Raw genomic sequence first — 14,167 nt, 5'->3', positions numbered from 1 at the left:
ATTTAGCACAAATAAAATGATCCTGCCAGAAGAATTGTGAGACATTGGCATTTTGGTTGACTACCTACTGTTCTTTAAAGTAGTTAAACTAGAGTCAAGCTACAGAAATATTTTAGGAGAGTGTGTTGGGGTATTTCCTCAGTTTGCTCATCTGTAAAACTGCTATTTTTGTCATGTTGTAATCTGCACAATGTTGCCGTTCATCACGCTACATTGCTGTTTGGTTTGGCGTTCTAGAAATGGTAGACTTTTAAAATAAGTCAAGTCAAGTCAAGTCACATTTATTTATATAGCGCTTTTTCACAATACAGATTGCATCAAAGCAGCTTCACAGTGATAACATGAAAGTAGTACAACACAGTTCAATAATATTGTTGAATATTAAATATCCCCAACTAAGCAAGCCAAAAGCAAGGCGACAGTGGCAAGGAACCAAAACTCCATCAGATTGGATGGAGAAAAAAACCTTGGGAGAACCCAGGCTAGTCAGGGGCCAGTTCTCCTCTGGCTAACAATCATAGGGTTTTAAAGAAGCTTTACAGTAAGTGCATATCAGAGAGTCCTGTCACTACCATTAATCTAGTTGCTAGATTAATGGTAGTGATCTAATCTAATCTAATAAGTCCTGTCACTACCATTAATCTAGTTGCATCCAAGTAAATGTTCAAAGCATGTTTTACAAATGTGTTACTCTCTCTGTTTAGGCTTCTTACCACTTTCTACGAGTCTGAAGACCCTGAGAAAAAGTGCAGGTTCCCTGGAGAAGGTCGAAAGTCACCTCTTAGTCTTACAAAGACATTGCCTTCTCTGCTGATTTTGGGTGGTCTCACTTTACCAATGCTGTTAACGGAGTCAGGTAGAAAACTCTATCTCAATACCTGGCTCTATGGGACTCTGATTGGATGGGTGTGGGTAAAAGTAAGTCCATAAGCTAGCCATATATAACAATTGAAATAAACGTCCATCCTAACTGCCTATATCAACACAGAGACACTTTTAGGTTTCATCGTTGGATAATATTGTTTATTTCTCATTAGTTACTTTTTTTCTTAGTAAATAAGCCTCTTGGTTATTGGTACACTGTTTATCATTTGGTTTTTTACACTCCTAACTTTCAAGTTAAACTGTTCGTTGTCTACACTGCAAACAAGCAATGAGATGCAAAAAAACGAAAACATTCCAGTTGTCAATATGCTTGCGGCACTGTAGACGGATGTTTAAATTTAATATGAGAATGTTTCAGTTTTGTTGCATTGCATCATTCGCTTGCGATGTAGACCCAGTGTGAGGGTTTCTGTTCCATCTGAGCTTAACTGTAATCTGAAATGCACAAATAGATAACCTGTAACAGAGATAAAATTTTATATTAAGGTTGGTTAGCAGTTTTGAAACTTCTTTTTTTTTGTCATTTAACCATTTTAAATTTTCAGTATGCAAGCCTTTTTTGTGGTTCTGAATGGTTTATAATGACAGTTGTTTACAGAGTCTGTTTTTCACCTGATGTTCTTGAGAACTTTTGGAGTATTTTATTATTTTGTGCTGATTTTGATTGTGCTTAATGCATTTTTTTTATGCGTTGGGTTTTGGTTGTATGTGTTTCACATCAGTTATCTTTCTATTTGATTTAAGATATCTAAAAAGTTTGTCAGATATGGGCTTTTTATTGTAAACGTTTGCACTATTGCTAAATATTTCAAAGATAGTTGCCAAACTTGCTGGTTGCAGGGGTATTAAATATAGTTCTGTCAAAAATGATTATTCTGTCTTATTCAGCTTCATGTGGTTCCAAACATGCCGCTTTCTTTCTTTGAAGAGTCTCCACATAGCCCTTTTCAATGTTTTTTTCCATAATTTAATCAAGAGCAATAATTTGGTCCACATTATGAGAAATCTGAGACATTTGTCATGGAGTTTCACGGTTCAGTGGTTGATTTTAATATAAAAATTCAACAATTATATGACTGACCTAACCGTGGTGATTTTTATTAGTAGTAGCATATTTCATTTAAGTGAAATACAATTGATTCAGTTTACTATTTTACAATACCCAAAAGAAAAACAAAAAAAGGTGCTACTAAAGCTTTTTAGTTTTACTGGACCATATGTATTACCAGAGCTTTAACAGGACTTCCCTCTACTGAAAGCCTTTGAGTCCCTTTCGATCTAAAGATTTAAAAATACAGGCTCCCACATTAAAAAGATTTATTGACTTGCTGCTGCTGATTGCACTTACCCATAGTTAATAATGTGATTGTCATTGAAGTCCATGATCTACAAATATTTTAATGGGAAATGAATTTGAATCTTTGGAGAGTATGGGAATCTTACATGAAAATTAGTCAATAGCACAAATGCTTTCAGTATAAATGTATAATCCTAAACTTTAACCCAAGTGCTTTCTGACAAAATCACTGATCACAGCTGGGTACCCACAATTACAGAAAACCTAGAAAAAGTGTTGGGGAAGCTATTTTAAAACTGTAGTTTGCAAGGTTACATCTACAAGCTACATATACTTTAAAGTAGGTAAACTACAGTCAAACTACTCTTCCAAATCTTAGTGTATAAACATTTTTAAGCATCTACATTTATTCAGAGACATATTTTTCAATAAAACAATCTCAATTAGGGTGTTTCAAAATAACCCATTTATTTCTTTAGGTAAAGGCACTTTTATTTTTTCATTCAATTTACAGATTAGTTAATTCACGTTTAAAGTCATTTTATTATGCGCAGCTTGTCAGTGAAGCACAGCTCTGTGATCAGTAGGAAATGGCGCTTCATCTGAAAGCACTGCGAGTTTGACTCGCTTATAAACGTACATGTGAAAAACAGGCCTGATGGCGCTCAGGCGCCACGCCGGATTTCCGGCGTACAGACGTGTCTGCGAAAAAAAAATATATATAATAATCAGGTTCGCGTTCGCGGATCTGACAATTCCCAAGATCTGAGAGGCGCTTTCACTAAACCCACACCAGTAAGCCTACTTCAGCCAATCGCAGACCTGCCAACCTGTACGCATTTTGCATAGCGGGTACGCATTTTGACCTCAAAGTACGCTGATACGATTTGTCACTCTAAACTACGCAAAAAACCTGGTGACGCCTCTGTGCACGCGCAGTCCTCAAATCAAGCAACAGCAAAAGAAGCGGAGTTCGACCAATCATAGCGTCATAGCGCTGGGTTCATTCCCCAAATAGCAAGCAGGGATGATTGACAGGTGCGTAAGGCCTATCATTAAAAAGAGACTGAAAATCGACAGCAATAAAGAATCCCGCTGATCCCCTTCCACTCCCGCGGCCTGCCGTCTTATAAGCGAGGACAGTACAGTATTAGTCACGGTACTTCTGACTCCTGATGGTAAACGGGCTGGGGTGGATGTGGAAAGTTGAAGTAACTTATTGTATTGAGTTAACTTAATCTGGATTCGATTATCACACGTGAGTGATCGCATGGATTATCTTAAAATACGTCATTCATGGTCACTCCGATAAGAGGAAGACATCATACAACCATGCAAATTATAAAATGCTTAAGTATTGATGAACAATAAATCTAAATAAAATTAAAATCGCTATGGCTTAGTGATTTATGAAAGTGCTGTGATTTTTGGATTACTGATAAGGGCGATTCTGCAAACAGCCAAGCGTCTATTTATTCATTCTCGGTGTTGAGAAACGTAGCCTGCATGTGTTACGTTATTTTGTTAATAATAACTTAAGTACCTAATTATGTTACATAATAATTTTGTATGAAAACTAGCGCGTTAGTTACTTATGGATTAAAAAGTAGCCTACCGTTGTATCAGTGTCGCGCGAGCTCTCACAAACAGACCGCGAAGATCATTGTAAAATGAAAATTGACGGGCGGCTAAGTTTAAATTTTGTTCTTGGTTGTGTTTTTTTTTCCTGTCAAAATGTCAGAAAGCATTTTTTATTAACTATCCGTGTTTTTAAAATTAGTTAAATGACGGACGTTTTACTATTACAGCCCTATGTCAGATTCGTCTAACTTATACTTGATATTCTTTTTAGAATAAGTGATTCGTTTTGCTATTATTGGTCCTGTGACAGGACCCCTGTCTATTCATTGTCAACTATTTTCTATATGTTTGTATTGGCTAACGTTTATTCAGCTAATGCGTGTCCTGTTAAAAATGTTTAATGTTCAAATGCAAAGACAGCACGTCACAAATAAAAGCCCCCCTTTCTTTTCTTTTTATCAAGTATCATATTTGGATATTGGAATAATAAATTAAGTAGAACTATCTTAAATGTACACCTGTTTTTATTTAAAAAAAATTTTACTGTTTTCTTGGGGTTTCTTAATTTTAGACTAGTTGACCAGCACACATTATTTTGCAATGCAATATTAATCATGAATAAAATATATTGCAGTGCAGTGCAAGTGAAATTTAGGATTTGGGTCGAATTCAAAACACTTTAGAAGTCAAAACTATAATTATGAAGATAGGCATGTGTTTGTGTGTGTCTTGCATTCTCTAAAAATAATGACAAAAATATATGACAAGACTCGCCCTTACGCATCTGTCCCAGGGAAAAAAGTTCAGGCTCAGGATTTTTTTCTACTATCACCCCTGGAAAAAGCAACACGTGTCAAACATCTTTCCAAACATGAGAAGCATTTATGAACCTCTTGTCCAACAAAAGACAACATTTAATAACATGTTTTTACTCCAAACTCACTTCATAATGTCAGTTGAGTGTTTGAAAACATCCTTCTGTGAGATAAGTCTTTTAAAAGCGGATATGTCGTTTAGTATTGAAATATAACTTTATTATCATGAAAATACCCGAAAATGCTAAAGAACCTAGATAAACCATATATTTTTTGTAGTCGTGTGTCTATTAGTCATGTTTATCGTAGTTTTTGTCCAACTCCATCTACTTGACTTGGACAAAAACTACGATAAAACCTGTTGGAAAGCATCTTTTGCAGTGATTTTTGTGTGAGCATATCAGTGAACACACTCACCTGACCACTCGGTGAGTTTCACGTCTTTGTAAACTAAAGTTTAATGCGTTTTATGAAGGATTGTTCCAGTGCACCTATGCAACCATTGTGGAGGTGGGGGGGTGCTACCACAGAAACCGAAAATTCTCGGGCCAGCAGCATGTGTCCAAATTTCAATCTTAAAGGAACACTCCGACTTTTTGGGACTTTAGCCTATTCACCCTATCCCCCAGAGTTAGATAAGTCCATACATACCTTTTTCATCTCCGTGCGTGCTATAAGTCTGTTTGACGCACCCACCGCTAGCCTAGCTTAGCACAAAGACTGGATGTAAATGGTTGCAGCTAGCATACTAATCCAAATAAGTGACAAAATAACGCAAACATTTTCCTATTTACATGTTGTGATTTGTATAGTCACGGAGTGTAAAAATAACAAGGTCATATGAGACAGACATATTTTAACCGTATAAATACTGGGAACTATATTCTCTGAAGGCGAAGCACTGCTACTTGGGCGGAGTGATAACCGCAGCACCTGAGACGCGCCGTGGTGAGGAGCAGAGAGCACGTCTCAGGTGCTGCGGTTATCACTCCGCCCAAGTAGCAGTGCTTCGCCTTCAGAGAATATAGTTCCCAGTATTTATACGGTTAAAATATGTCTGTGTCTCATGTGACTTAGTTTTTTGTACACTCTGTGACTATACAAATCACAACATGTAAATAGGAAAATGTTTGCGTTATTTTGTCACTTATTTGGATTAGTATGCTAGCTGCAACCATTTACATCCAGTCTTTGTGCTAAGCTAGGCTAGCGGTGGGTGCGTCAAACAGACTTATAGCACGCACGGAGATGAAAAAGGTATGTATGGACTTATCTAACTCTGGGGGATAAGGTGAATAGGCTAAATTCCCAAAAAGTCGGAGTGTTCCTTTAACCGTTCTATTTCATCAGAAACGATCTTAAAACAAGGCTTTAAGTGTAAAATACCGAACTCGTCCTTTAAGCTACAGCGATAGTACGATGCCCATAGGGATTTCCTGGAATGACGTGCATTATCGTACTTCTGCAGGGTATATTTGGAGATTCTGCTTGAGAGTGCCCTCTGACTTTCAGATGGAGCAGCATTTACTACTGATCACAGAGCCGTGCTTCACTGACAAGCTGCACAAAATTTGCCTAACAGCCTTTAATCGCGTGCAGTTTAATTTCGATTAATCATGCAGCCCTACCCTAAACCTAAACTTAACCTTAATGTAGTGTTGTTAGTGGATCCTCATAGATAGCATTACAGTTTATTGCAGTAATCCATCCATGATTTTTCTGATGTCAGAAGTTGAACTTTTCTGGACTTCATGATTGTGCTGTAATATTGGCTGAGCGGTGGAGTTTGCACTTAACTGCCTTGGGAAGAAAAACGAGGCTTGACAATTGCTGTATGCTGTATAACATGTCAGAACTATTTTGGCAAAATGATTTGAGACAAGGTATTTACTACAACCTCAACTGTATTGTGTACTATGGATTGTGTTTAAGTCAACAAACCTTGTGATACTATACAAAGTATTTCAAATGCAACCAACTTTCTTAAACTGGTGCTGCATTGATCCCTGTCTTTTAAATATTTGTTCATGCAGTATTGTTTATATAGCAATATTAATGCAAGCCCATCACATAATTCACTGTCTATAGACACTCATGCTCATTCATTGTCTGTACTACTCAATCACAATAAAGTTGCTTTTTTTTGTTGCTTTTTTTTAACAAATGCATTGTCTATTGTTTGATTTTTTTTTTTTTTTTTTTTTTTTTTTTTTTGGGTGGGGGATCTGATATGTCAAATATTTGACATTTGAAGTTTTTCTTTTGTAGAACAGAAGCATAGACAACCTGCAAGATTGCAGCATTATCTTATGTATAGGGTAAGGGATTTATGCCAAGTGGGGTTTTTTTTAGTGGAAAGTTAAAGACATAATATTTGAAACATCAGGCATAGTGAAGACAGTCCACATTTTTTAAATTTGACAGCAAAAAGTTACAACAGCAAAAAATATAGCTGCAAGCAGCAATTATCAGGGCCAAGCCAAATAAGACATGTCAGACCAACTGCAAACAATGAGAAATTAAAGACATTTAAAGAGGATTTTAGGCAAAATGGCTGAAAAATCATATTTACAGTAACTAAAAGTATGATTTAATGGATTATGAAGAGACATACCGAGTTTTGTAATGTTACACCAATGCATTCGTAAAGTGTTGCATTTAATATCATGATATTATATTGTAATTAATGGCTATGTCCTTGTTTTGTTCTATTATAACACCACCAAGTTCAACCGCTTTTTTTGTGTTCTCATACATGTTGAATTTGGTGAAAATATCTCATTTTGTTTTTGTTTTCGCCACTTACTATCAACATTTTGACATTTGAGCATTAGTGTATAGCCAACGACCTATGTTTCCAAACTTCCTACGGTGGTTTCGTCTCGATCGGTCTAATGGTTTAGAAGATATTGGCAAATGTTTTTTAAGCGCTAATTTACAACATTTTGCCAATCATAAGGCAAAACCTAGAATGTTTGATATCGTTAGACTCTGCAAGGATTCAGGAATGTAAGGACTCCCGTAAAAATAAGTCAACCAAATCCAAAGTTATAAGCATGTAAATAATTTTTTGGTCTGGAACTTCTCAGACTCTTTCAGAGCATCGTGCCAGAGGGTATGACCCATACCAAGTTTTGTAACGATAAGTTCATGCGTTCATGAAATATAGCATTTTGGTACAAAAATTTAATAGCATAGCCAACATGCAAGATTGCTGCATTATCTTATGTATAGGGTAAGGGATTTATGCCAAGAGGTTGTTTTTTTTTTGAGTGGAAAGTTAAAGACATAATATTTGAAACATCAGGCATAGTGAAGAAGACAGTCCACATTTTTAAAATTTTACAGCAAACAGAGCTACAAAAGAAAAAATATAGCTGCAAGCAGCAATTATCGGGGCCAAGCGCAAAGACAATAAGACATGCCAACATGGCTGGTAGTGTCAGACCAACTGCAGCAAGGAGCTTATTTATTAATTAAAGACGTTTTAAGATGATTAAGGCAAAATATTCATATATACAGTAGCTGAATATTCATATACAGTAACTAAAAATATGATTTAATGAATTATCACTTTTGACCAATAGGTGGCGCAGTTACGAAATTGATGTGATGTGGTCAGGGTGAGGTGACAATGACATACCCAAAGTTTGGTGTCAATATGTCAAGGCATTGCAGAGATTAAAGCCTGTATAGTCATTTTGGCATCATGCCTCAACTTTGCAACTGCAGTATACGAAAACGGTTTAGTCTATTGACACAAAATCCATAAATTTTTGTTGGCACGGTCCAGAGATGATAGGATTCGATTTTGGGGAAAATTGGACAAATGGTCTAGGAAGGAGTTTAAAAAAAAAAGTGAGTTTTAAAAGAAAATAAAGATGGCGGACAGGAAATTTGGCTGAATATGGCAAAATTGGTATCTATGTTTTCGGCATAATCCAGGGAATCTATTCAGACCATTGTCATTACAATAGGCAAATTTGTTCAAAAGTTATTCTTATTTTTGGAAATGTTGTACCACAAGGTGCCCCCAACTTTTTGAGTACCTTCAAGGCATGGTGCCGATGACTCATACCGAGTTTCGTAACAATACGCTAATTCGTTCATAAAGTATAGCATTTTATATCACAATACTGTATTGAAGTCAATGGCAATTTCATGTTTTGTTCTATTATAGCGCCAACAAGAGGCACAATCCCACCATTTTTTTTATGTGTCCTCAGAGTGAGCCCATACGTGTGTGTGTGTGTGTGTGTGTGTGTGTGTGTGTGTGTGTGTGTGTGTGTGTGTGTGTGTGTGTGTGTGTGTGTGTGTGTGTGTGTGTGTGTGTGTGTGTCAAATTTGGTGAAAATATTTCATTTCGTTTTGGAGTTATAGACATTTATATGTATAAACACATAAAAAATGACCCACACCTGACTTTGTTAACGACCTATGTTTCCAAACTTCCTACGGTGGTTTCGTCACAATCAATCTAACGGTTTCGAAGATATTGGCAAATATTTTTTAAGCGCTAAATCACAACGCTACACAAACCATAAGGCGAAATCTAGCATGTTTGGTATCGTTGGACTCGGCAAGGATTCAGGAATCTAAGGAGATTACTCCCGTGAAAATAAGTCAACGAAACCCAGAGTTATAAGCATGTGAAAATTTAATTTTATCACTAAGTGGCGCTGGTTCAAAACTTCTCAGGTTTCTTCAGGGCGTCGTACTGATGACCCATACCGAGTTTCGTAACGATGCGTTCATGCGTTCATAAAATACACTATTTTGGTACAAAATTCTAAATGACCGACGCCTAAAATGGTCAATATGGAAAAATTGGATATCAGTCGACACATCATGACGCCCTGAATCTAACGAGACCACTTTTATGATTTTTGGACAAACCGTTCAGAAGTTAAAAGCAAAAATGTGATGTGATGACATGTACAAGTTTGGTCTAAATACGATAAAGCATTGCAGAGATACAGCCTTACATCTCCCTTACATCACAACGCTACGTAAAATTAGTTTGCGCCCTAATCGAGAACGGATTGACTTTTTGTCGGCATTGTCTGAATATGATCTGGTTCAATTTTCATGGAAATCGGAGCAACCATCTAGGACGAGTTCAAAAAAGTAGGTTTATAAAAAAATTCAAATTTGTGGAAATTTTTTCATGACGGAAAATGACGTCAAATGTTGCAATCGAATCGGCTTGAGCCAAGGAATCAGAGGAAACAAGATTTTTGTTTCTAGCCTTACGGTTCAAAAGTTATTAGCTTAAACATGAGTGAAACTTTGGGCAGTTGGTGGCGCTAAAGGGATTGAGTTAGAGACTCCAAATTTGCTATGGTGACTGTTCAGTCAGTGTGCCAAATTTCATAACTTTCCCGCAAGCGGTTCGATGGTCTATGGCAGCCCATCGAACCGCTTGCGGGAAAGTTATGAAAGTTATGAAAACAAAAGTGTTGCATTTATAATTTTGTTGTGTTATCACTAAGTGGCGCTGGTTCAAAACTTCTCAGGTTTCTTCAGGGCGTCGTACTGATGACCCATACCGAGTTTCGTAACGATGCGTTCATGCGTTCATAAAATACACTATTTTGGTACAAAATTCTAAATGACCGACGCCTAAAATGGTCAATATGGAAAAATTGGATATCAGTCGACACATCATGACGCCCTGAATCTAACGAGACCACTTTTATGATTTTTGGACAAACCGTTCAGAAGTTAAAAGCAAAAATGTGATGTGATGACATGTACAAGTTTGGTCTAAATACGATAAAGCATTGCAGAGATACAGCCTTACATCTCCCTTACATCACAACGCTACGTAAAATTAGTTTGCGCCCTAATCGAGAACGGATTGACTTTTTGTCGGCATTGTCTGAATATGATCTGGTTCAATTTTCATGGAAATCGGAGCAACCATCTAGGACGAGTTAAAAAAAGTAGGTTTATAAAAAAATTCAAATTTGTGGAAATTTTTTCATGACGGAAAATGACGTCAAATGTTGCAATCGAATCGGCTTGAGCCAAGGAATCAGAGGAAACAAGATTTTTGTTTCTAGCCTTACGGTTCAAAAGTTATTAGCTTAAACATGAGTGAAACTTTGGGCAGTTGGTGGCGCTAAAGGGATTGAGTTAGAGACTCCAAATTTGCTATGCTGACTGTTCAGTCAGTGTGCCAAATTTCATAACTTTCCCGCAAGCGGTTCGATGGTCTATGGCAGCCCATCGAACCGCTTGCGGGAAAGTTATGAAAGTTATGAAAACAAAAGTGTTGCATTTATAATTTTGTTCAGTGTATGATGAATCATGATAAACTATGGTAAATCATGCTAGAATCACAGTAAACAATGGAAAATCATACTAGAATGTGGTATATCATGGTAAATCATGCTAAAACATGGTAAATCAAAGTAAACTATGGTAAATCGCTGCTAGCTGCTAGATCTGCTTATTTGTCAGCCCTATTAGAAGAAAATAAACAAAACCCTAGGTATTTATTTGAAACAGTGGCTAAACTAACGAAAAATAAAGCTTCAAGCCCAGAAGTTTCCAAGCAGCACAGCAGTAATGACTTTATGAACTTCTTCACTTATAAGATCGATAATATCAGGGAGAAAATAATAACTATGCAACCGTCTACTACAGTATCGCATCAGGGAGTGCATTGTAGTCTCCCTAAGGAAAAATTCGATTCATTCATTACTATAGGAGAGGAAGAATTTTTTTAACTCGTTAAATCATCTAAATCGACAACATGAATGTACCCTGTACCAACTAAGCTAATGAAAGAGATGCTTCCAGAGGTCAAAGATCCTCTTCTTTAATTATTAATTCATCTTTGTCATTAGGATACGTACCAAAAAGTTTTAAGTTGGCTATGATTAAACCGCTTGTTAAAAAAACACAACTTGATCCTACAGAATTAGTCAATTACAAGCCGATCTCGAATCTACCTTTTCTGTCAAAGATACTAGAAAAGGCAGTGTCCTCACAACTATGTTCTTTTTTAGAAAGAAATGGTATCTGCGAGGATTTCCAGTCAGGATTTAGACCGTACCATAGTACTGAGATAGCTCTCATTAGAGTCACAAATGATTTGCTCTTATCATCCGATTGTGGTTGTATCTCTATTAGTGTTACTCGATCTTAGTGCTGCATTTGATACCATCGACCATAACATTCTTTTAAATAGACTCAAAAATTATGTTGGCATTAGTGGAAATCCATTAGCATGGTTTAAATCATACAGTCGTGCTCAGAATTAATGCTACCCCTGGTAAATATGATCAAAACTGGCTGTAAAAGATAAATCTGCATCGTTTATCCTTTTGATCTTTTGTAGAGATTCTGGAGTCTCCCAGGTGGGCATCTTCAACCTTACAGTTGAAAAGTCCCCCCCCCCCCACACACACACACACACACACACACACACACACACACACACCCGAGCACCCCCCCGCCCCCCCCCCCAGCAGGCCTGGATCCCAACCAGATCCGGCCTCATGGAAGAGAGAGGACACTCTCTCACAAAGAACCAAGGACAATCTCAGGAGTTTGTAACAAGGATTCTAACCCACCATGCAAGTTCATCATATCTTCTTCATCCAACAAAGAAGGAAATGATTGAGACTTCAACATATGACACTCGCAGAATCATCAACAACTTCAGTTTTCAACAACTTTGATAATAGTGTACACTACCCAGGCATGCAAGTATACTTTTGATTTGATGCTTTGAAAATGAAATGCTGATGTTCTTCTCATATAGTTACATGGAACTTCTCAATAGTTCCGTTTTCGGTTTCGTTCTATCACTCACCTATTTATGTATTCATGTGTGTATGTTGTTTAGTTTATTTATATTCATATAAATATCTATTTTTAGTTAATAAAACTTGTACATAATATGTATTTGGTTCTGTCTTGTTTGCAATACAAGTCACTTTTACGATTTTGGTTTTGCTACTTGCTGTACATGCTAAGAAATAATTATTCTTCTGTGGCCATGGAAGATACCCTTTTCTTAGAATAAATTAATAATCAAAAGAGTTCGTTGGACGAACTGATTAATTGATTGTAAGATTAATTTAGCCATGTCAAGTTAATCCAATTAACTGACCCAAATATTTATAATTAATAATAACAAGTTATTATTGATTATTAATATTTCATAAAGCTGAGTTCCTTACATAATTGTGGAGAATTTTAGGGCATCGTATAAAACATTGTATGCAAGCAGACAGTAATCAATCATATGTTGTCCCATAAGTTGTTATTAACATCTCACACATCTCATACACACGCACAAGTATCTGAAATCAGCAAAACTATAGCCTGAATATGCCTTCCTACGAATGGCAGAAAGTATCTCAAATGCTATAATGCATATTTAAATCGTACGATAAGAAACTCCTGATATTAGCGAAGAAATCCTAATTTCAGATAGAAGTCGAGCGTACGTTAAGCCTTCTCTGACGAAGAAATCTCAGATTAGCCGCAGTAAATGGTACCAGAACAAATTAATCTGATTATGGACGAAGAAAACTCCATTCTCAGCATTTTGAAGGTGATCTGAGCGATGCTCCTCGTCCTCAGTCACCAATCAAGGCCTTGTTGTTTGTACGTCATTGTATTCATATTAAACCGCCGAAGCGCTCATATGAAACAATCGCGTCAAATTAGTGGTATAAATTCTAGCCTAGCTAACTAGTAACGTGCCATTGTCTGGGAAAGAACGGTGCTGTTTGATTTGTGAAAGAGTCACTCACATGCAACGTCATGTGCCTAAGCGAGAGACTCAGTGAAAACTTTCAGCACAGCTCGTCCGCTGCTCCGGCCGATCTGTGTTGTTGGTTGGCATTGTGTCTGGAACGCGAGCAGGCGTTCCTATCTAGTTTTTCTGACAACAGCACCAATCTCACAGACCCTCGTGTAAACAAGCGACGGTTGTAGCCAATAGCTCCCTCAATCCTAATTTACACGCATAACTTACAAGTAAAACCCTCTACCTCGAGTGATAGTTTTAGCACCGCCTAAAAACGTAGACACGTTAGAGCGTAAAGTGTAACCTTAAACCAAAGACTATAGATTTTGTGTGATTTGAACTGAGTGAATTGAACACGAGTAATGAGTCAAAGCTCTTCGAGGCTTTGAATCAAAGGAGTCAACTGCGTCACAAATGATTCTTTGTTTGAAGCGCCCTCGCTGGCGACCCCTGCTGGTCAAAACAGTGTAAGTGTAGCGGAAACTCAAATCAACGGAACACCTTTTACAAACCAATCGCAAAAGTTTTATCAAAAGGTGTAATCAGGTAATGGCAATCCGCGAGCTACCCAATATCGTTTAATATGAGGTGTCTTTCAAGGCACAATATCTTAGTAAACTGTAGGGCTCGTTTTATGAAAGCTTGACTTGAAAGTCAATCAGACCCTTTATCAAATGCGTCATTAAATGTGTACGAATCTATAAAGTGATACGAGTTCACATAGAGACCAGATACACACTGGTTCACGAACCGTTGAAATTTAAAACAATTTCGAAACAGCTATGACGCGTAACGAAGCCCAGTTTAATAAATTCACGT

The 14,167-nt window shown here is 37.1% G+C and overlaps 1 protein-coding gene across 1 annotated transcript in view; it reads left to right on the top strand.

The window, feature by feature from the left end:
* The window catches only part of agpat5 (1-acylglycerol-3-phosphate O-acyltransferase 5 (lysophosphatidic acid acyltransferase, epsilon)), a 67,184-nt gene extending 65,428 nt beyond the window's left edge, over window positions 1-1,756 (top strand). Inside the window, exon 8 of the mRNA XM_056249333.1 lies at window positions 705-1,756. Within this exon, the coding sequence (XP_056105308.1) occupies window positions 705-930 (226 nt within the window). The 3' untranslated portion in view covers window positions 931-1,756. The remainder of the gene's footprint in view (window positions 1-704) is intronic.
* The last annotated feature ends 12,411 nt before the right edge of the window (window positions 1,757-14,167 follow it).

This window comes from Rhinichthys klamathensis, unplaced genomic scaffold, assembly GCF_029890125.1.
Source record: "Rhinichthys klamathensis goyatoka isolate OS25496 unplaced genomic scaffold, OSU_Roscu_1.1 h1tg000003l_1, whole genome shotgun sequence".
Classification (NCBI taxonomy): domain Eukaryota; kingdom Metazoa; phylum Chordata; class Actinopteri; order Cypriniformes; family Leuciscidae; genus Rhinichthys; species Rhinichthys klamathensis.
This window is presented reverse-complemented; position numbering and strand designations above follow the sequence as displayed.